This window comes from Salvia hispanica, chromosome 2 (assembly GCF_023119035.1).
Source record: "Salvia hispanica cultivar TCC Black 2014 chromosome 2, UniMelb_Shisp_WGS_1.0, whole genome shotgun sequence".
Lineage (NCBI taxonomy): Eukaryota > Viridiplantae > Streptophyta > Magnoliopsida > Lamiales > Lamiaceae > Salvia > Salvia hispanica.
In genome coordinates this window covers 12,698,407-12,719,150 of record NC_062966.1, presented here as the reverse complement: position 1 = coordinate 12,719,150, position 20,744 = coordinate 12,698,407, and the positions used below count along the sequence as shown (strand labels likewise).

The window sequence follows — 20,744 nt, the reverse complement described above, 5'->3', positions numbered from 1 at the left end:
CACACAATTTTTTTTCTTCTCCCAAACCTTCTCATTCGTCATTACTTAAATGGTTTTTGGACTTTCACGCCTCTATTGTATCTTACTATATAAATCCATACTTTTCTAACGCTTTAAATTTCATTATTTTAATTTGCCAATTGAAAAACTAAGGGTTCGATTGATTGTCGAGAAAAGGAAAATCTCAGATAAGTTAGTAATATGCTTTTTCATAATTTTGGGGCAGAGTTTGTAATCCCATATCAGTATTTGATTATCGACATTGTTAACTTAGGTTTGACAAACTGGTGTTTGATAGGTGATATAGCAGTCATTGTTCCCAATTTGCATTCTCCAAATTACCCTTGTTTTTTAGCTTAGCGGGAATCAAATTTTTTTGAAATTTTCTTCCTTCCAATTTCAGCATTGCCTTTTAGAAATCATATACATACCTCAATTGAGAGAGACTCTCGGTGGCTTGTGGATGGGGGAAGAGGCGTAGATTGACGCTCGACGCTCCACTGCGTATAATCAGACATGGTTTCGATTCACGTATTTACTCTCTATAATGTTATGATAATTCCCGGAACTTAGTCTATGTTGAAGGGTTTCTGGTTTTAGAACAGCATATTTTTGTTTTGTAAATCGTCGACTGCAGTCTGTATTGTGCTCACTATATGTTTGTTAATTTGCTATGCTTTATCTGTACCTTTCTTTTTCTACAAATTTGGGGCAGTTGATTTGTGTTGGCTCTCAATCGGGGAATTACTCATCAAGTTTTTATTCATGACATTATGTGGCGAGCTTGATTGATTTCATATGTCTGTTGTTTCTTCATCCAGAATATATATACATAGTTGGTAATTTATGTCATTCGCTGAAATAAAATGTAGAATTTTGGTATCAACATAGGTTCTAAGATGCTCAATCCAAACTGCAGGAATATTAGGATATCAATTTATTCAAATTACAGAAATATTTCTATTGAAAAGTACTCTTTAGAATTAAAGAAATAATAGTGGAAATTTGTGGAACAAGTGGTCAACAAAAAACATTATATCTAACTTTCGATGCAATATCAGAACCTCTAAGAGCATCTCCAACGGCGGACGTCCGGTCGGACTTCCGCGACGGGCGACCGGGACGTCCGCCATTGGAACAAAATAAGTCGGACATCAGACGTCCTCGGATATCCTGGCGACGGGCGGGTGGACGTCCGCCATTGTGGCGTCGGTCGGACGTCCACCGCGGACGTCCGAGTTTAATTTTTTTTTTAAACTCTATATATACGGCTCGTTGAACTTCATTTCCCCGTATTCCGTGTCAAAATTTTAATTCTGTAACGTAATTAAATAATTGTGATTTTTTTTATTGCGGGAAATCCGCGCGGGAAGGGCGATGGGAAGGGCGGATTGTGCAGGGGAAGTCCTAGTGATGTGGCAGTGGGATGGGAAGTCCCAGTGACATGGCAAGAAATGTTTTTGGGAAGTCCTTAGTGGATGTCCGTGGGGGACATCCGCCCACTGGAGATGCTCTAAGTGCGAAATCCATTTGTGAAATTCGACAGAAAATGGTTACAGAGGGAACCTTCTCCCTTCAATGCAATAACAGAACTGTAAATGCAAAATCGATTTGTGAATTCGAACAAAAATGGTAACAGAGGGGAATCCAAACCCTTCGACACAATATCAGAACCAGAAATGCAAAATCGGTTTCTGAATTCGACAAAAAATGGTAACAAAAGGAACCCTAACCCTTCGACGCCATATCAGAAACATATCAGCAAGATCGATTTGTGAATTCAATCAAAAAGGGTAACAGAGGGAAGCCAATTGAGGGGAAATAGACAAACCTTAGTCTGAGTTTGTTCGCCCGTCATTTCTACGCAAACTCTCTTCTCCTCTAAATTGATCGTCCGCTTATGGCCACAGCTGGAGAAACTCAAGTGTTGGAGCTCTCACTTCAATTTGGGGTGAGGCCACAACGAAGAAGAAGAAGAAGAAGAAGAAGAAGAAGAAGAAGAAGAAGAAGAAGAAGAAGAAGAAGAAGAAGAAGAAGAAGAGGAATTGAAGGGCAAAATGGTCCACAAAGTGCCCTAAATTCTATGTGGAAATTTGGGTTTCACACTATTGGAGGGGTGTTGGTGATATTGTTTATTCTGTGAATTGTACTCCCTCCGTTCCATAGTAATGGAGGCGTTTCTTTTCGGCACGGAGATTAAGAAAAATTGTATTAGGTGAGTTAAGTAAAGCGAGAATAAAGTGGAAAATGAAAAAGGTAGAGAGATGAAGAAATAAAAAAGTAAGAGAGAGTAAAGTAGGTGTGGAAAATGTGTCAACTTTTACTAAAAAAGGCAATGACTCTATTACTATGGAACATACCAAAATGGCAAAATGACTCTATTACTATGGAACGGAGGGAGTAGATAATAAACTAAATTTTAGCGGGTCAAGAAAACAAACCCGGGTCAAGTGGGTAGACTAACATTCCAATCAATCAGCTAGAAAAGCCTATATAACTATCTCTATCGGACGTATTACTACCAATCAATCAAGCCCTAAGGGCACGTTTGATTGGCCCGTTAGCCATGTATAGAAGGCTTTATCTACCCCTATCCTGGTGTTTGGTTTCCATGTTAGACTACAACTAGGATCCGGTACAAAAATTGTGACCTGGTAGAAACTCATACAACAATGCGATCCATCCATATTATGCTATACCCCAAAATTCGGCCGACATAAGAAATTGAGAAATCTCCGATACACTTCTCCATCCAAATTAGACCTTTATGCCCCTCTACATCACTCTTCAATCGCTAGAAATTGGAGACGACGACCTTCAATTTGTCGACTGTGACGGGTTATCACCGCCGTCGAAACACAGATCTGTATACGGTATGCCCTCGTGTTGATCTCAATTGCATAATTGCCCATATTTTGCATCTTTTAAAATGGTTTTTTTCCCCTCAACCGAGAATCAATCGAGCAAGGGGCAACTCTGTTGGTAGATGCGAAAGGGGATCTGAATCAGAACATATCTGCACTATTGACGGAAATCGCCATGGCCGACGAACACATAATTCGCAAGGTATTTGCCGTTTTCCACAATTTCAGCTACATATAGGTTTCTATGTACAAGAGCGTTTCAAATTCTGAATTATTGACAAAGTTTGCCAGGTTATGTGCTTCATATGTCTACTGTGTTGTAACCTTGGCTGTTGTATGTTACCAAATTTTCGTTCTTATTATTCGAATTGTAAATCGTGTATGATTTTGGATTTCGTTGATAGCATAGTTTGTTTGGATTGGTTCACGATATTATTGTTCTCATGAGTGTTTTGGATGGTCTGTAGAGGATAGCTAACATTCAAGCTACACACACACCCACACACATTAGAATTGTTTTGTTTTGTATGGAATGGGTATTGTAAAATCGTCTTCCTCCATACAGTCAAGAAAATTGGAAGAATTGACCACCATAATGCTTTTGATAGAAGAAATTTTAAGGAACCATCAAATGAACATGCTCCTGGTACAAATGATTCTATCACTAATTGGAACTACCGGTCGTAAAAGAAAACGGGCGAGTAGAGAATTAGCGGGTGAAATGGTTGATCTGAGCTCTGCAGGCTCGTCCGTCTCACCGATCGATCTTGTATTGACAACTTACGGATGGACATAAATACATTTGGTCGATTATGTCGTGTTCTTAGGGATAAGAGTGGTCTAATTGACCAAAAATTCATCACCGTAGAGGAGCAAGTAGCGATGTTTCTATGTGTTCTATCTCACCACAAGAATACATGAATTGTTGGCTATGATTTTATGAGCTCTTCACAAACTGTGTCACGATACATTCATCTTGTGCTTCGAGGTGTGCTCTCCCCGCACGCAACATTTTTTAGTTCAACCTACTCCTATTGATGATGAGTGTACCGATTCTAGATGGAAGTGGTTTAAGACTTTAAGGTATGATTACTAAGATGACGTCTGTTTATGTTTTGTTACATATTGACCTCTTTGTCATCAATATGATAACCTCCTTAACATTGCAGGGCTGCCTTGGAGCTTTAGATGGGATGCACACCAATGTCTGTGTCCCCCTTGCAGATATTTCTAGGTACCGTAACAGGAAAGGCCAAATAACAACAAACACGCTCGCCATCTGTGATCAGCGACTACGTTTCGTGTACTTGTTGCCGGGCTGGGAAGGATCGGCCGGGGATGCAAGAATTTTACGTGACGCAGTGACCAGATCACTTGGGCTACAAGTGCCAAAAGGTATGACTCTACTGTGTAAACTGCTGCGAAATATTTGTATATTATTGAAGCTTCTGGGTTTAGACTGTGTGCACAGTAAGAAATAACAAGCTTCCTAGGTCCAGCAAATTCACTAGATCACAGGGTCTAGGAACTCACGGATCTCGGAAGATCTCAGTTGTTGGACACACAGAATACCTCTTCAAAAACCCTCAACCACGTATACTAAAATTAGCACAGGGAAGTAGGGATCGATCCCACAGAGATGGATGCGAAATTAGACATGCTCAAGGATTCGGGACTATTTTGGGTTGGTTGCTGCCACGCATTTTTGGGTTGAGGAAATTAAACTAAACTTGGAACTGAAATTTGCTACGCTAACAGCTAGATCTAGGGAGAATAGAAATCTTGCATGTAAACTGGAAAACAAGACAATCACTAGATCTAAGAAACTATTCTAAATTACCTAGACCTGGGAAATAAACTGACGGTGGGGACCATTTGCTGAAAAAGCAGAGTACGGACGAAAAGCTGGAAAACAACTAACTAAAGTACTAACTAACAGCGACATCATCTTCTTCAAATCAAATTGCATAAAAAACTCAGTAGAAACAGAGATAGAACACGAATCGGAACCGAAACAGACTGGATTTAAACAATTTAACGAAGAACAATTAAAAATTAAACAGATCTACGGCTACTAGACGGAGTAAACTGCAAAGAGAGCAAAAGAGTCCGAAATCCATGCACAACTTGATTCCCCTGTTCAGATCCAACCTCGAATGCTAAATCCACTCCGGATCCAAGCATCCGACACAAACTCCGACCGAAAGTAAATCCATAGCTTCAGATTCAACAAACAACCACCAATCAGCAACAACAATTTAGATCCACAGCCGTATTTCCCATATCAAGCACAGAATTGTCCAAAATAGAGATTAACATGTAACTGCCAAAATTAAACTTCAAACAACACAGAATCAACGTAGATCAAAACAAGATAAACACCATCATGACAGAAACTCAATGCATAGATAAATCGGTAAGTAGCAACAACCAAATCGACTTCCAAAACGTGAAGTTCGACGGAATTAAAGTGCAAAATAGAATGTAAATAGATTGTATCTTCGCCCTTCGCAAGGACGGTGTTACGACTGATTTTCACTGAAGATGAACCCCTAGAAACCTACTACTACCCCAGAATTCCCATTTTTTCCCAAGTGTGTGTGTGTGTGTGTGTGAGCTTCAGAGCAAAATCATATATCTGGCGTGTGCTGCATGCTCCTTTATTTATGGGCGTCGAAGTGGGTCCAGCGAGGTATGAATAGTCTTTGTTGCCCTCAGCTATTAACTTCCTTCGTCTAGCCATTCCTTTCTCTTCAATTCCGCTCACTTTCCTTTATTTTCCTTCGCTAGTCCATTTCCTCCGGCTCTTCCTGGATCTAGCGATTCCGCCACACACCTGGCTTAAAAACTGTGTTAGACCCAGTAAAATATAGTGTTTTTCACCATATAACCGATGCATGAAATTAGCCTTATCAATTATGTCAGACAATTGATCAATTGCAATAGGTTTTGGCTGCTGATGCTATGTTATTCAGGTTGTTATTATCTATGTGATAATGCTTACTCCAATTGTGAGGGATTTGTGACACCGTACAAAGGTGTTCGAAACCATTTGAAAGAGTGGGGACCGGGGAATGCAGCCCCGCAATCACCCAAGGAGTTATTTAATCTCAAGCACACGAAGGCGATGAATATCATCGAGCGTTCATTCACAGTGCTTAAAATGCGGTGGGGCATACTCCAAAGTGCCAGTTTCTACCCAATAGAAGTTCAAACAGGGTTGATTATCGCTTGTTTCTTACTTCATAATTTCATTCGTAGTCAAATGGAGGTGGACCCCATTGAGGAGGAATTGGAATCTTAAACAAGTGATGACACGGGGGTTGAAGCCGAGGATGCGGTGACTGATTACATTTGCAGTATCGAACCATCTGCTTCATGGATTAAGATGAGGGACGACCTATCTCAAGCAATGTGGGACGAGCAAATGAGGATTTGACCTATGTGTAGTGCTTTGTTTTATCTAAACTGTGGAGTTTATTATGTACGTTTTAATGACCACCGAGATGTAATTGATTTAAGTTCTTGTAAGCCATTATTATATTTGTTGGTTATGTTGCTTTATGATGATCGTTTAACGACAGAGCAACACTACACATGGATCTCACTTACACAAACTGCCATGAACCATAATATTGATCAAAAGATAGTGCGAATATGCAACCACAACACGGATGACTTCGAAGTGTATTCCAAAGCCGATCCTCACTTAACAAACACAAGTGCTACCATTATTACACAAAGGTTAAAATCGGTGCACAAATCAACACGAAACTACTAACAACATGGCAGAGATATCATACAAACACACAACATCCCCAGGGTCGATCAAACCATACGTAGAACTGGATGTCTCGAGCATCGACGAGCTTAAAATGGCAACGAACACCCGGGAACAAAGCGTTGGCATCTTTGAACCGACGCAAGCCGTGCTTGATCCAAATCCTGCCCGAATTATGTTTGAGCAACATACGCTATGTCTGCCCGTCAACAAGAAAGTGCACTACGTTCTGCACTGCTACGTCATGGATGTGGCTTTGCCAAAACTCATTCGGTATTTCGATGGTGGGCTTGATATGTTCCTTGGTTAGCTTCAACGTCCACGTCGGATAGTGATCGTCATCAAGCACACCCCTATCATCGGCGTAATCACTGTCATCCGCCGATTCAGAATCAACTTCGGATGGGGTGTAATCGTCCGACGAATCGATGTCGGGAGTGTAGACCTATTCGTCCTCCTATTCCTCAGTCAACACTATAAACATTATACACATATTGGAGGAAGGAGACGATTGAATATTTTTTTTTGAAAACAACGACAATGGAGTCAAGTACATAAGAGACTAACTTTCGAGATCACCCCTTGGTGGGCAGCCGCTACCCGACTTGTATCTTTTAATATGGAAAATCCCCACATTGACGAGGGTGAATGAAAGTTTCTCACCGTCATAGAGATTAGTATCGCGCCGAAATTCAGATCACCAGACGCAGAAATGACAGCCACTAGCAATTTTTAGCAAACGAACTGGCCATCGGTTTCCATTTGGCATGATGAGCCGACAGTCGAAGGGCAGGTCATCCCCATGCTCTGCAACCCATTGCGGAGGTAGTCGCTATGCACAGTATAGAGTCAGTAAGGCAATTCGATTTACACAAGCTGAGAACGTGAAAAGTATTCAGAAAACAATCATACAATCTCATCTTTGTTGCGAGCTCCGGAAAAAACTTTCATGAAAGATGGAAGCCTATGATAAGCAGCGTACGCATCATCGTCCGCCGTAGAAATGTTTCTTAGGATTGTACACATAATGAGCGCTCTTCCATCTTGATATTTATTGACCATCTTCCCCTATCAACACCCCATTAAATTTTGACAAGAGTTGTCCCTGCATGATAGCTGCGAAAAAGTGTATGGGTTGGCTTGTATTTGATGCATTCATTAAAGAAGATGAGTATACCCATACGCAAAGACTCCCTCATTTATGAGAAATTGTGTCTACATGATAAACACCTCCTGAGACATGTGCAATGCTCACCTTTTTTGTTAAATAAAATATATTGAATAGGCGGTAATACCGCCCATTGTTTTGACTTTGGTTACTTAAAAAATGAGGAATAGCTTTGGGGAAAAACATAATTTCCACTAATGTAGGCTACTCATTTGGTTGTAATTTTTTATAACATTTTTTATATATACATTTCGGATTAGGTGTTTAAAAAAATAAGACATTACTAAGAAAATGCTAATTTATTTGCCAAATAAAAAATACTAAATGCAATGGAGAGTATTTTTTGAATGAATATTAAAATAAGACATTACTAAGAACACGCAACATGTATTTGCCAACTAAAAAATACTATAAAATGGAGAGTATTTTTTGGAATGAAGTTTAAAATAAGACATTACTAAGAAAATGCTAATTTATTTGCCAAATAAAAAATACTATATGCAATGGAGAGTATTTTTTGCAAAAATATAAATATTGTAGCAAACAAAATAAAGGATAGAGAAAATAGTAACGGATATAAATAAAAAGACTAACATATTTTTTAGAATATTACTACTTATGTGAAGATTAATTTAGATTTTTATATTCAAATAACCAATACTTCATGATATCGAACGGTAAACTCAATTAATGAGGTAGATGGATGGCTAAGAGGCTACTCGTTCGAGCTCGGCGGATGAAGAAACGAAAATTTTGTGGGATTAGACCTTTATCTACTTTGATTTAATAGGTCAAGCAATAACCATTTATGAGGTTAGAGTAGTGGTTGTGTTATCTTCCATTATATAAGGCGAGGGTGTTGATTTCTACTCGTTCAACCTTTATATCTCACTTCACAGCAGATCGACGCAATGAACCCACAAATACCTACTCAAGCGACGTTCTTCTACCGGGGAAAATGGAATGAAGCGATGGATACGTTGCTACTTTCAACGTTGATCAAGTTGCGTCCTGTGAAAGGTTCGAACGGTGACGCAGTGACTGATGTGGCGCTGAACGAGGCTAGTAAGGTCATTAACCTTCGATTGGGCAATGACATTACTTGTGCCGATATTGTCATTCGCTTGGAACTACTCCGAGTTCGCTTCTAGACTTTCAATGAGGTTGTGGGTACACTGGGAGTGCGTTGGGACCTTGATGAAAAGATCATCGTAGCAGACGACGCAACATGGAAGTTTATCTTTCGGGTATGTCATCGTCGTGTGGCATCTTTAGTCCTTAGTTTTTTGATATCATGTTTAACAGATGTTTCCATTTCTTGTTAGACCAACCCCCTTGCGGGATCATACTATTACCGGGACGAGCCCGAATATAGCCGTTTATCTACCATGTTCGGTAATGAGGCTGAGAATGTGGAGCCCTCGCTCGAGGTGATAACCATATCCGACACAACGGAGCTGATCGTCATAACGGATTCCCCCGTACCGAAAGCTGCTTCTTATGAGTTCCATGTTGCTTTACCAACTGACCTGGATGAAGTGAACTCGCCCTTCCTCGATCCATCTACACGGATCCGCCGCAAGCTTTTTGACGAGATGTCGACTTATACTGAACCAATGTCGCCAACTATGGCTGGTGGAGTGGTTGGAAGCAAGGCTCCAAAACGATTCCCGGTGATGGCATTGTACTCGTCGCCCAAAGTCTCATCGTGCGCGTCGTGGAGTCCGGCTGCACCAGCGCGTAAAGCAGCCCTCTAACTGTCTAGTTGTTGCCCCGCCAGCCCCCATATGTTTTGCCACCTTTAGTAATATTTTAGTTAGGGCTTATGGTTTAAGTTTCAATAATGGTGGTTGCATTTAGGTTTGAACTTTGTGTTTCTACAAATGTCTTTTTGTTCTGATCACATATCGGGTCTAGTCCTTATTGCACTAATGTATGATCTCATTGTTATTTGCATGTGTGTGGGATAATTGTGTGATGGTAATCAAGCCCCCCAAAAATGATTCAACAATGCGAGCAACAAATTCTTGAGCTAAATTATTAACACTCCAATTATTAACTAATGTAGGAAATGGTTCAAAATAATGGGATAACATCATCATAAATCACAGGTGTTGTAAACCACAGAACATAAGTTTTTTCCACATAAACATTGTCAAGTGCTAGTGTATGACAAACAAAATAATGTTGGGGATAATCGCAACGGAAATTGCAAATTAAATAAATCCACAAAAGAATCTATTTAGGTGATTATGTGGGTCGATTCAATTTCATGCTTGAACATGTAGAAACATATAATTGCGCAATTAATCACATAATTTAAATTAAATTATGTTATTGAATACTTACAACAATGATTCTCCAAAGAATCGAAGTGGCTTGCTACTTCTCCACGTGTAGATCTTGAAGCTTGATTGTGAATGCAAGACCAAAGATCTTCTAACCTATGACCCTTAACTCTATAGATCTAAATTCCTTGTGGGAGGAATCTCTTAGAAATTATAAGAATCTTAAAGGAGAAGACAAGAAAGCCAAGTGTGGAGGCTAGGGTTTGTGATAACATATTTTGTCTCATCTCCTTACATTCTTATTTATAGAGTTTATGATGGGCTAGGTTAGGGATCTATGGGGCTTGGATTGGGCCTCCCCCATTGGACCTTCTTTACTAATTAAATTATAATCCATAATTTAATATAAGGCCAATGGAATATTTCTTGTGCCACTATAGAAGAAATATTGACCGCCCATCCAATCCGTGATTACAAGCAATCCGGGTTAACCTCTTTAATATATTATTTTCCGTGTCTAAGACTTTCTATATCCATTAATTAATTTGTAGTCTGCTATAGACTTAAAATTAATTAATATCTTTTATTTCCAAGAGTTTGTCTAGTACGAGGTGTATATCAAAATATACTTTTCCTTTTCTATTTATTCTTGGATTAAATCCAAACCAGCCGGGTTTCCGAATAATAAAACTTCTCTCGAACACCTCTTGGGGATATAGTCAAACCACGCAGGCACACGATTCAATGTAATAATAAAACTGACACCATACTAGTTATTAATTACTACTACCCAAGATATCAGGAATATTGGGTTGCGAAAAACCCGCACCTATTGATAAGTCAAAGTAGCGTATGATTAAATAACGCATGTCCTATATTATTACAAAGATTAGGAAATATTAAATCTCCAAGACATCGTCTTACAGTAGATAGCAACAAAGACGTGTCTATACTTTAGATCCATTCAATGCTATACCACACCAGTGTCACTAGTCATTCTCAAGGTAAAGACGACTTTCGGATGGACACTGCAACCTTTCACGATAGGTAGCCAAAGTCTATCTAGGTTGTGAAAAAGTTTTACTTCTACAAGGTACCGGTTGGGCCACCTACTGTGATGACCTGTTCCACGACCCAACCTTCAATGTAGAAGACTTAGACTGATTTTACTTTCCGGCGTTTTAATTATATAATTTAATATATAATTAAATACGGTCAATACCCATTAAAGTAAAATACACAGTATGAAGAAAACATTTATTATTCTCGTTAAATGAAGAGTGTTTACAATATACAAGCAATTTATCAAATTCAAAAATAAACTCGAAAAATGTTTTTTAGTATATATGTTCCAACAAATAATACAACCCAAAAGATCATAGCTAGATGCACAAATAGGCGGAGTTTAGTTGATCAAAATATAGATATGCTAGCACTCCAGAACAATAGAGTGTTTATAGAAGACAAAATGCAACCACACCGGAGGATAACGAAGCGCTACTGATCAGAGCATCTGATCAATCTCCAGGAGGTCTAGGACAAAGGCTGGCCGAGACACTTCGGGTAAACTCCGAAACAGGTCCATAAGCTCCGGTTCCTTTTACAAGCTTCCTCGAAATGTAGAATTGTTGTTTCAGTCATACCTGGGATAGCTTTCAGCTGGTCGAACACTTCCGTCCGCTTCGTACTTAAATCAAACTCATAACCAATTCTAGTGGAGATTTCTTTCAGACGCTCGTTGGTATCCTCATGAATCTGATTCATCAATCGAAGGACTCCGTCCATCTTATCCTATGTCTTTCTTTTTTTAGGACCTTGTTCACAATAGTTAGAGCAGGTATTTCAGTAGTGGGCCGACTCTCATCGACCATTTCAGGAAGGACACCATCACCATACATTTCGTCTAGGAACAACTCCTCTAATATCATGTGCGTAGATGGTCCAGAAGTGGCGTTGGATGAAGATGTTTTACCATAGATCTTGTTGACTGCATCTGGGGTATCACACACGCGAACACCAGCTGCGTGATCCTTCCCGAAGACCTCTTGCCATTCGTTCCACAAATGCCACGATTTGTTCCTCATATATCTAGCATTGGAATCTTTCTGTGGAATAGATTTCACCCAACAAAGCAAACATTAATCAAGACAATTATTCCCCACATAATATACTGTTATGAAAGGTGTGCCAAAGTAAATGTGAGATGAAACAAAGAACATCATTCTATATTGCAGATGGTATTAGCATTATACCGCGACAATATGTGCCCACTGTTCATCACTACAATCTATCTTGAAGTCACCGTGCTCGTTGAAACCAACGCCACTTCGATTCAGCATCGCCACAAGCGAGGAGTAATTCCTTTTCCAAGTTGAGAGCTTCGAGTAAACATGTGGATGTGGAAGAATATCAGTTGTTGGTATGTCACGACGGATCGTCTCCGCTAAGCGAGTTAAATACCCTGCTCGGCAGCCATTGTCCGCCTTCCACCTGTTCGCATTCAGTTCTTTCAATGCAGAGAGAAGTGCGGCCTCCTCACGAGCTGACCAACAACACCTTGACCGATCACCCTTCACTGCACGTCTGTTGCCAACAGGAGTACCATCTGAAACAAGGTAGCAATTGTCTAAGAAGCAAGTATGTGTGTAAAAATCGGGATTAAAAAAAGGGAAATATGGCAGCGGTGTTGAATAAGTTACCACCCTCTAGGTATGCATTGTCGTCGTTCTCATGACTATTCCCTTGTCCACTGACCATTGCCAACACTAGAAGGGATACGAGCAAGTACCACACAAAATTAGGGTTAAACCACAAAATGTGTATAATGTATGAAGTTCCGAACATGGGAAAACATCGAAGGAAATAAGGAGTATTGCCATTAGTAAAATAGAATCCACAACAACCATGTAAGCAATGTCATATTTTGCAGCACACAAGCACGATCGTGAAGTAAGTATACTGGAATGAATATTCACTAAAACATATAAAACAAAATTGGAAGGTTGAATGAATTTAACTCTGTCATAACCTTAGATCTATCGTCTTTCAAACGTCTTCCTAATTTCTCATCATACACCAACATTACTATAAATTAGCAATCATGAAGGAGTCGTTTCATACCTGGGTATCGGCTAGCGCCGATGTTCCTTGGATTGAGATTACTAGGGTTTAGTCGCAGAACTTCAGAGCGAAAGATGTTAGAGGATGAAGTGAATTGAGCGGGAGAGGGGATGAAAAATAAGCGCCACAAAATAGGGTTCCAGGGATATTTTCGGAATACCCAAAATGAATTGAGGTTAATTTTGGCAGTTCATTTATGTATGCTAATTTATTCACCTCAAACCAAACGACAATATAGTTCTGACATGGCCATGCCTTTGGTGAACCAAACAACAGTTATGATACACTATGCAATCTTATATATGAATTAAATCATACAAATTGGTGTAAAACTATGCAATCTTATGCATTCCTAACAGTGCAACCAATCGCGCATTAAACTATATACAGATTGAGAAAGGTGTGGTGTATACAACTCTCTCTTATATGGAGTACCCCAGTATTCAGCAAAATCGGTAGAGATTGTTGCAACTGGATAAGTGAGAAAATGACATTGTAAAACTTTGCGTTAATTTCCTTTTAGTATATGGTTAGATATCAAACCCATCGTCACATATTATAGCCTAACCAAGATGCCAATTTTTGTTAGTGTTGTTGGAGATGGGCTTCCACAAAAGCCCAAACTATGTTTTTTTCAGGAATTAAAAGTTGGGCTTCTTCCACAAGCCCAAGATCAATTGAGGTAGAAGGAAATGACGTCAGCGTCGTCGCGACCACAAATCTCTTTTAGAGAGAATTTTGGCAGAGCTGTCGTGACTGACGGAGATGGAGCTCTCAATTCCATGTTGCTCCGCTCTCAAGATTGCCCCCTTATCCAATTCTGGCTGCAGACTCAAGATTCCCGCTTCCACCGCTGCCCCTTCCTACCTCCACTTCTCCAACGCCTCTCTCAAATTCCCCTCCGCCGCAATCCGCCGCCGCCGCCATTTCATCTTGGTATGTTCCATTCGACCTTTTATTTTCTTTTCCCTTTTCTCATATTCAAAATTCCACCTTGAATGCCAATGCTTCCTCAATTTCAACTTTGTTGCCTGGTCAAAATGCATCAATGCTTACTTTGATTAACATGCTCACACTGAAACTCGTATTAACACTTACTGAAACTTAAGCTTCACATAATGCTGAAGGCTCATCATTTTGATTTGTCAAATGATTTGACAGTATCCAAGTCACTTATAGATATAGTGTGCCATTTCAGAACTGCTCCTGGTAATTGCTGATTGAATTTTTCAGTTCAAGCTATATGTCCTCTGTATGAGATTAAAAAGGGGGAAAAAAATATGTAGATCATGTTAATTTAAATGGTCAAAGTGAAAGTAGTTAGTGATGGAGTTCACATGGAGCTTTAATTTCTCAGGCCTGCTCTAAAGTTGATGCAGCGGGAACTGGTCCACAGCTGAATAAAGTCCTCCAACTCAGGGATGCATTTTGGAGATTTCTGAGACCCCATACGATACGTGGAACTACCTTAGGATCTTTGTGAGAAATTCATCGCCATTCTTTTCCCCCTAACGTCTTCAACTTAAGGTTTAATCTGCTCAACTTGTGTCTTTTCTTTTCCAGTTCTTTAGTAACCAGAGCTTTGATCGAGAACCCAAATCTGATAAGGTGGTCATTATTGCTGAAAGCATTATCCGGCCTTCTAGCACTCATTTGCGGAAATGGTTATATAGTCGGCATAAATCAGATATATGATGTTGGTATTGACAAGTAAGGGTTGGCATCGAACTTTTACTTTTGTTTGAATGCTTGCATTTTTTAAACAGATATTGGTTTTAGTTTGTCTTACACATTACACTCTCTTTTGCAGGGTGAACAAACCTTACTTGCCTATAGCTGCAGGAGATCTCTCAGAACAGTCTGCGTGGATATTAGTGTTATTTCTTGCTGCTGCTGGTGTTGCATTAGTTGGGCTCAACTTTGGTCCTTTCATTACTAAACTTTATTGTTTTGGTCTTTTCCTTGGAACCATATATTCTGTGCCCCCACTTCGGATGAAGAGATTTCCTGTTGTGGCATTTCTTATAATAGCTACGGTATGATTTTACTCAATGCCTGTATTTTTTTTAGCATACCTGTACTATAGCTTCTAGGTTGATGATCTCTTGTTCTTTTTAATGCTCTTGGTTAGCATCAAATTTTCCAAGTAGCCATTGTCATGGTTGGCAGAAGGTGTCATTGACACAGCAACCCAGAAAGAAATTGGGGTGTAATTGCTTTTGAAACATCTGTAACATAAAATAAGAGTCTTGAAATAAATGATATCAGAAACATGAATTACTCCCTCAGAACACCAACAGGATGGAGATTTTTGTAAGAAGCACCCACTAATTAGTGAAGCTGTAGCTACGATTAAATTTCAATTTTTGTGTCTCCTTGTATGTGATTTTCTGCAAGGTCAAACTAACCTATCAAATTCAGTAGTTAGGTTATGGAGTATTTTAGTATTTTCGACATTAATGTGCATGGAACTGTTTTGCAGGTTCGAGGATTCCTCCTAAATTACGGTGTCTACTATGCCACAAGAGCTGCCCTTGGTCTGACATTTGAATGGAGGTAAATTGTTGAACAATATCTTACTCACTTTCATCTACACATAGCTCAGAAGTAACAGAAGGTAAAAAACTGAAATCCTCAATAAATTTTGAAATAGATTTTTATGCCAATTCCCAATTATGCTTCTCTGCTTGCTTTCCTGATTGAAGTTTTATGACGAGTTTCCATCTGCAGCTATCCAGTTGCCTTCATCACCTCATTCGTAACATTATTTGCTCTTGTTATTGCCATAACTAAAGATCTTCCAGACGTTGAAGGTGATCGCAAGTAAGTCCTGAACCAACTTTTGCTGGTAATAGACTGTTGCTTTTCTTGTTCTTGCTTTAAATTTCCAGATTAAGTCCTTTCTGATATAAGAGGCTTATCTGATGACTTAAATCTCACATTTCAGTATAAATTGATAGGTTTCAGATTGATACTTTGGCAACAAAGCTTGGTGTGAGAAATATTGCTTTGCTTGGATCTGGGCTCCTGTTGATAAATTACATTGGTTCTGTAGCAGCAGCAGTTTACTTGCCTCAGGTAGCTCCACAGTTTATCATACACTCACTGTGAAACGATTCAAATTGTAACACTTGATGGTAACATATTGCAGGCCTTCAAGAGAAGCTTGATGATACCTACACATGTTACGTTGGCCTTATGTTTACTTTTCCAGGTATGTTTTTTTATTATTGTGTATGCCGTTATGCACAATCCCCAAATTAGTTTGCTCTTTAGATCAGATTATTTCATGATTTTTGTTACTCTAGCTTGACGCCTTTACATATTTCCTCTTCAAGTTAATAAAAAACTACTATGGCAAATCTGAACATATATCGCACTCTGGTTAACAAATTGCTTTATGGAGCTTCAGCTGCAAATAGAAAAGTTCCTGCACTACCATGCAAAGCTGTAACTCCAGTATGGAGCCATGAATTCCTTTTCAAATACATGATCTTCTCCACTCTAGAGGCGTGACTAATTTTAATTTCAGCTAATTATTCTGCAACATCGCAAGGCATAAATTCCAAAGTGTCGAGATGATTAGTGTAAACTAATTATTTGAAACTGCTGTGTATTGCAGGCTTGGGTACTGGAAAGGGCAAACTACACAAAGGTAAATCTAATGGATGTGTTATTTTTTGCTTATATACTGTTTGAATGGCATGATTTAAGCAAACCAAGGTTGGTTTTGCCTCCTATCGAAGTAACTAGTAACTAGCAGATTCTGATTTCTCATCCACATGGAAGTTTCTGAAAAGACTTGAGCAATAATTTATATGTCTCGACTCTACATATTCTACCAATTATGTCAAGTTAATTCAAATAGTTGAATCTTGCAGGAAGCTATCTCTAATTTTTACCGGTTCATATGGAATCTGTTTTATGCGGAGTACGCTTTATTTCCTTTTATCTAGCCAGAGAAGTTGCAATTCTATGAGACAGAGCAGAGCATCCATCCGGTGGGAATATGCAATGTTGTTTGTAGAAGAGAGGAAGCTGTTTCGTTTGCAGCATTATGTATGTATGTTGTTCGGCCACACCATGCACCTTTTTAACTGTATATAAGTTGAGATTTGATTGGTAAAAAACAGGTGACAAATATATGTAGATTGTTCTCATCTATTTAATATACATAAAACATGAATCAAAAATCTTGATTTCACTACTGTTTAACTGTTTTACACTTGTACTGAGATGTTGGCAAAGTTGAATAGGTAAAAGCTTTAGGTTTTTGGAGTGGTTATGCGAGGGAGAGTGTGTCTGGGAGTGGGAGAGAAGCAGATCTCCTGGAGCGCACGCAGCTGCAGCTCCACTGGATAATCCCTCACGCATCCTATCCGAGGACCCGCTCCCGTTGTCCATTTGCAGCACAGGCTCTGTGCCAATCCATATGATCTTATCCCTTTATGCGAGTTTATCCTCTTCATTATCTTCTCTTCTGAGACCGCCTTCTCTTCCTCTTTTTCCTCCTCGAACAGATTCTCCTTTGAGATCAGGAACTCCGTATCTGATTCTGAGTCTGACTCTGATAGAGAGTCATCTGCTGTCTCGTATCCATCCGTCGGGCTCTCCACATATCTTGGAGAGAAGAATTCCTCTGTTCTTGTCTGAATATTAAGCAGACTGATTTTGGACTGTAGTCTCCGGGACCACCTCGATATACGCATATTCTCGTCATCCTGCTTGCCCACCTCTGCAGGTACCGATTTGATTCTACGAAGCGGAATACCAGCTGCTTCCTCTTCATTATCCGGAGCTTTCTGCACCAAAAAATTAATCAATTTGCTTACAATCATAACAGCTGATGTTCCCATATACATATATGTAATCTAACCTGCACACCACTGAGATCAACATTGTGTACCAAAAGAAATGTCATTAGTGCCTCAAAATTTTCTTCTGTTGGGAGATAGTGTCCACTGTAAGGCCAAACCGCCTACGTATCAGTATCAGTAAGTCAGTCAGTCAGTAAAAACGCTAAGGGGCAGTTTGGCAAGGAAGATAAATAAATAAAACGTGATAAGAACACACATTTTACCTTGAGGATACCATTTTGTACAACCAAACGTCCAGCTGATAGTGTAGCTCCACCAGCCAAGAAACTGGAATGTTGAAACCCGCCTTTTCTCTTCTTCCCCACGTATAGCACCTTCAACGCGCTTAGAACAAAGATCCATTTCACATCTTCCCCTGCTTCCTTGGTGTCTAGAAGCTTCCCGCTCTCCTTGTACACAAACTTCCCATCCGATATCATCACTTCGTACGAGCTTCTCTCTGCCTGCAACCACCAAGGATCACACAAGCTTCCATTACATATTCATACGAATTTCTCTGAGATCTTACCGGCCCAAGATACTTTATGCATTGCTGTTGAAGTTTCGATCTAGGGCATCTCTCTAGATTCACATTCCAACCTTCTCCAACATCTAGCCTGCAAATCAAACTTCAATCATCAAATTCTTAAATCATTGAGATTTAAGAGTCTTGCAAATTTTGCCTTACCAGTAAAAGAAGGGCTGCCTGCTCTCACATTGGAGCCAACGAATGTAATAGAATTGCAGGTTGTGACCATATCGATGTCTAGGGTCAATCTACGTACGAGAATGGAGATGATTACTGTTAGAGGTAAATCCATTAGTAAATCGAGGAGAAAGAACAATTTGCAAGCTTACAGCCTCGAGCCAATGCTGCAAGGCAAGTTTACGCGCCTTCTCATCCTTTGACAGACCTTTCCCTACCTAATGAAGAAGTTGAACTTAAAAATCCAATAACCAATGGCAGTAAAGAATCATTCCTATGCTCTTACACACCTTTGCAGCTCTGGTCGTTGCTCTAGACCAACGCTGAACAGCGGTTTCTGGTTTCTCAATATCAAAGAAGGACACAGAAGTACGTTTGAGCTCAGCAAAATCTAACAGCTTCCACCTTGACAAGACCGAAGAATTGTACTCAGAACAGAACAGAACAAACACATAATCATTATCTGCAGATTGGTACCATCTTTGCTCGGCTATGACTGCACAGTCAGCAAGCTGCCTTCGAGTCCTAAAACTTTTGTACGTCTTCTGCAATCTTAAGGCTGCTTCATGTCTAAGATCGTCAGATTTGGGCAGAGCTTGAGGCATCATATGCTCCTATGGAGAGACTACAGGGTCCAAGTCCCTTCCTCCAATGCTAAGAGACCCCTCAAGGATCACCTTTCCACAATCAATGGTCTCAAATTCAATAGCTTTTGCATCCGGGATAACCTTGCCGCTAAATAAGACACACTCTAACTGAGCATCCAAATCGTCAAAATCGGCAAATTGGCACGAAAAAGTCACTCCCATTCCAACGGGATATATATATGTATCGTAGAGCAGACTGCGGAGAATATGATCGCCATCTTAGACAATCCCTTTTAGGGCTACCAATTTTTATTGGCGAGAACGAATAAATGATTTGCGCATTGAATAAATAATATGTGAAGCAATATACAACATGGACAATACAATAAAGAAGGAAATGCATGATCATGGATTCCATAACCCAAAACAATGTGCTCTTTAAACAGAGAAAACGGTAAACAAATTTTAACAAAAAAAGATGGGATCTTTATGATATGTTACCTCCGATTAATGCAAGAATTTTGAACAGAAACGCAATGTGATTGATACAAATAAATGATGTACGGATTCAATGAGATAGAAGCTGAAAACCAAACGGAGAGAGGACCTCCTGATAATGTATTTGTAGTAATAATGTTAATCTGATAGTTTCTTAAAATAGTGAAACAGAAACATAGATTTTCCTCTGCTTGTGTGTGTCTCTCTCTCAAATTGTACCTCAACTGGCAACGAAAACAATCTATATATAGTATAGGTGAAATGAGGAGGGTGGAACCTAGAGATCTTTTTCCAAATTCAAAACACATGTGCATGTGGTATAGCACACATGAGGAAGCATCGTCCATTCTTCAAAATAGCCACGATCCATGTGCATATACTCTTTGCAAACACAAACTACTTTTTCTTTTTCTTTTTCTTATAAAAGCTGGGAATCAGCTTTATCGCAACACTTATTGATAATTACTCCAAAACATATGTACATAATCTTAAATTAGCTTATAACCCCATTTTTTTTTATCAAAAACAACAGCTTTCAGTGGGGGGATGTTTCGGTGCAGCAGTTGCTTGAAGTTGGTGGGGGATGTTTCAGTACAATTTCAAGAACTAAACCACTAGTTTCTTTGTCTCACTACAAAACCAAATTAACAGCCACATATATTTCTGACTAATAGTTTCAATTCCTTTCCAGCCTCTTTATTTGCATAGATTCCCACCACAGAAAGTAGCAAAGCAAACTACAAATGCCAATCCAATCAAAAGCATTTTACTCAGATCATTTGCAACTTTCATTCCCAAACCTTTTAATATCTGAATATCTATGTTTGCATGCAGTACACAGAAAAACTAGATGTTGATACAACAATCCAATTATTA

At 39.4% G+C, this 20,744-nt stretch overlaps 3 protein-coding genes and 1 long non-coding RNA gene across 5 annotated transcripts; 2 read left to right on the top strand and 2 right to left on the bottom strand.

The window, feature by feature from the left end:
- The first annotated feature begins 3,961 nt into the window (after positions 1-3,961).
- On the top strand, positions 3,962-6,168 carry LOC125206307 (putative nuclease HARBI1). Its single transcript, XM_048105580.1, has 2 exons — positions 3,962-4,259; positions 5,840-6,168. The coding sequence occupies exons 1-2, from the start codon at positions 3,962-3,964 to the stop codon at positions 6,166-6,168; spliced, it is 627 nt and encodes a 208-aa protein (XP_047961537.1).
- A 354-nt stretch (positions 6,169-6,522) lies between these two features.
- LOC125208646 lies at positions 6,523-7,790 on the bottom strand. 2 transcript variants are annotated; one of them, XR_007174154.1, is made up of 3 exons: positions 7,558-7,790; positions 7,213-7,477; positions 6,523-7,119 (listed from the first exon to the last, which is right to left on the bottom strand). It is a non-coding gene; the product is annotated as an uncharacterized LOC125208646 (long non-coding RNA). The 2 variants fall into 2 exon arrangements; XR_007174153.1 differs by having other exon boundaries at positions 6,523-7,477.
- A 6,168-nt stretch (positions 7,791-13,958) lies between these two features.
- LOC125207417 (homogentisate solanesyltransferase, chloroplastic) lies at positions 13,959-17,425 on the top strand. The gene is made up of 10 exons (XM_048106746.1): positions 13,959-14,157; positions 14,579-14,700; positions 14,785-14,931; positions 15,032-15,257; positions 15,704-15,777; positions 15,952-16,044; positions 16,182-16,299; positions 16,373-16,435; positions 16,844-16,876; positions 17,103-17,425. The coding sequence occupies exons 1-10, from the start codon at positions 13,987-13,989 to the stop codon at positions 17,175-17,177; spliced, it is 1,122 nt and encodes a 373-aa protein (XP_047962703.1). The 5' UTR covers positions 13,959-13,986; the 3' UTR covers positions 17,178-17,425.
- Positions 17,426-17,429: 4 nt separating this feature from the next.
- On the bottom strand, positions 17,430-20,014 carry LOC125207416 (IQ domain-containing protein IQM6-like). Its single transcript, XM_048106745.1, has 8 exons — positions 19,872-20,014; positions 19,074-19,626; positions 18,936-19,001; positions 18,766-18,854; positions 18,607-18,694; positions 18,302-18,541; positions 18,098-18,199; positions 17,430-18,023 (listed from the first exon to the last, which is right to left on the bottom strand). The coding sequence occupies exons 2-8, from the start codon at positions 19,389-19,391 to the stop codon at positions 17,487-17,489; spliced, it is 1,440 nt and encodes a 479-aa protein (XP_047962702.1). The 5' UTR covers positions 19,392-19,626; positions 19,872-20,014; the 3' UTR covers positions 17,430-17,486.
- Between the last annotated feature and the right edge of the window lie 730 nt (positions 20,015-20,744).

Coding starts and splice junctions, on each gene's coding strand:
- LOC125207416 (XM_048106745.1), bottom strand. CDS start 19,391: ATGATGCCTCAAGCTCTGCCCAAATCTGACGATCTTAGACATGAAGCA. Junction 18,695..18,765: donor AGGCAGCCCTTCTTTTACTG/GTAAGGCAAAAT, acceptor TTTGATTTGCAG/GCTAGATGTTGGAGAAGGTT. Junction 18,542..18,606: donor GCATAAAGTATCTTGGGCCG/GTAAGATCTCAG, acceptor TGGTGGTTGCAG/GCAGAGAGAAGCTCGTACGA.
- LOC125207417 (XM_048106746.1), top strand. CDS start 13,987: ATGGAGCTCTCAATTCCATGTTGCTCCGCTCTCAAGATTGCCCCCTTA. Junction 14,158..14,578: donor GCCGCCGCCATTTCATCTTG/GTATGTTCCATT, acceptor TTAATTTCTCAG/GCCTGCTCTAAAGTTGATGC. Junction 14,932..15,031: donor TATGATGTTGGTATTGACAA/GTAAGGGTTGGC, acceptor TCTCTTTTGCAG/GGTGAACAAACCTTACTTGC.
- LOC125206307 (XM_048105580.1), top strand. CDS start 3,962: ATGACGTCTGTTTATGTTTTGTTACATATTGACCTCTTTGTCATCAAT. Junction 4,260..5,839: donor TGGGCTACAAGTGCCAAAAG/GTATGACTCTAC, acceptor TATGTTATTCAG/GTTGTTATTATCTATGTGAT.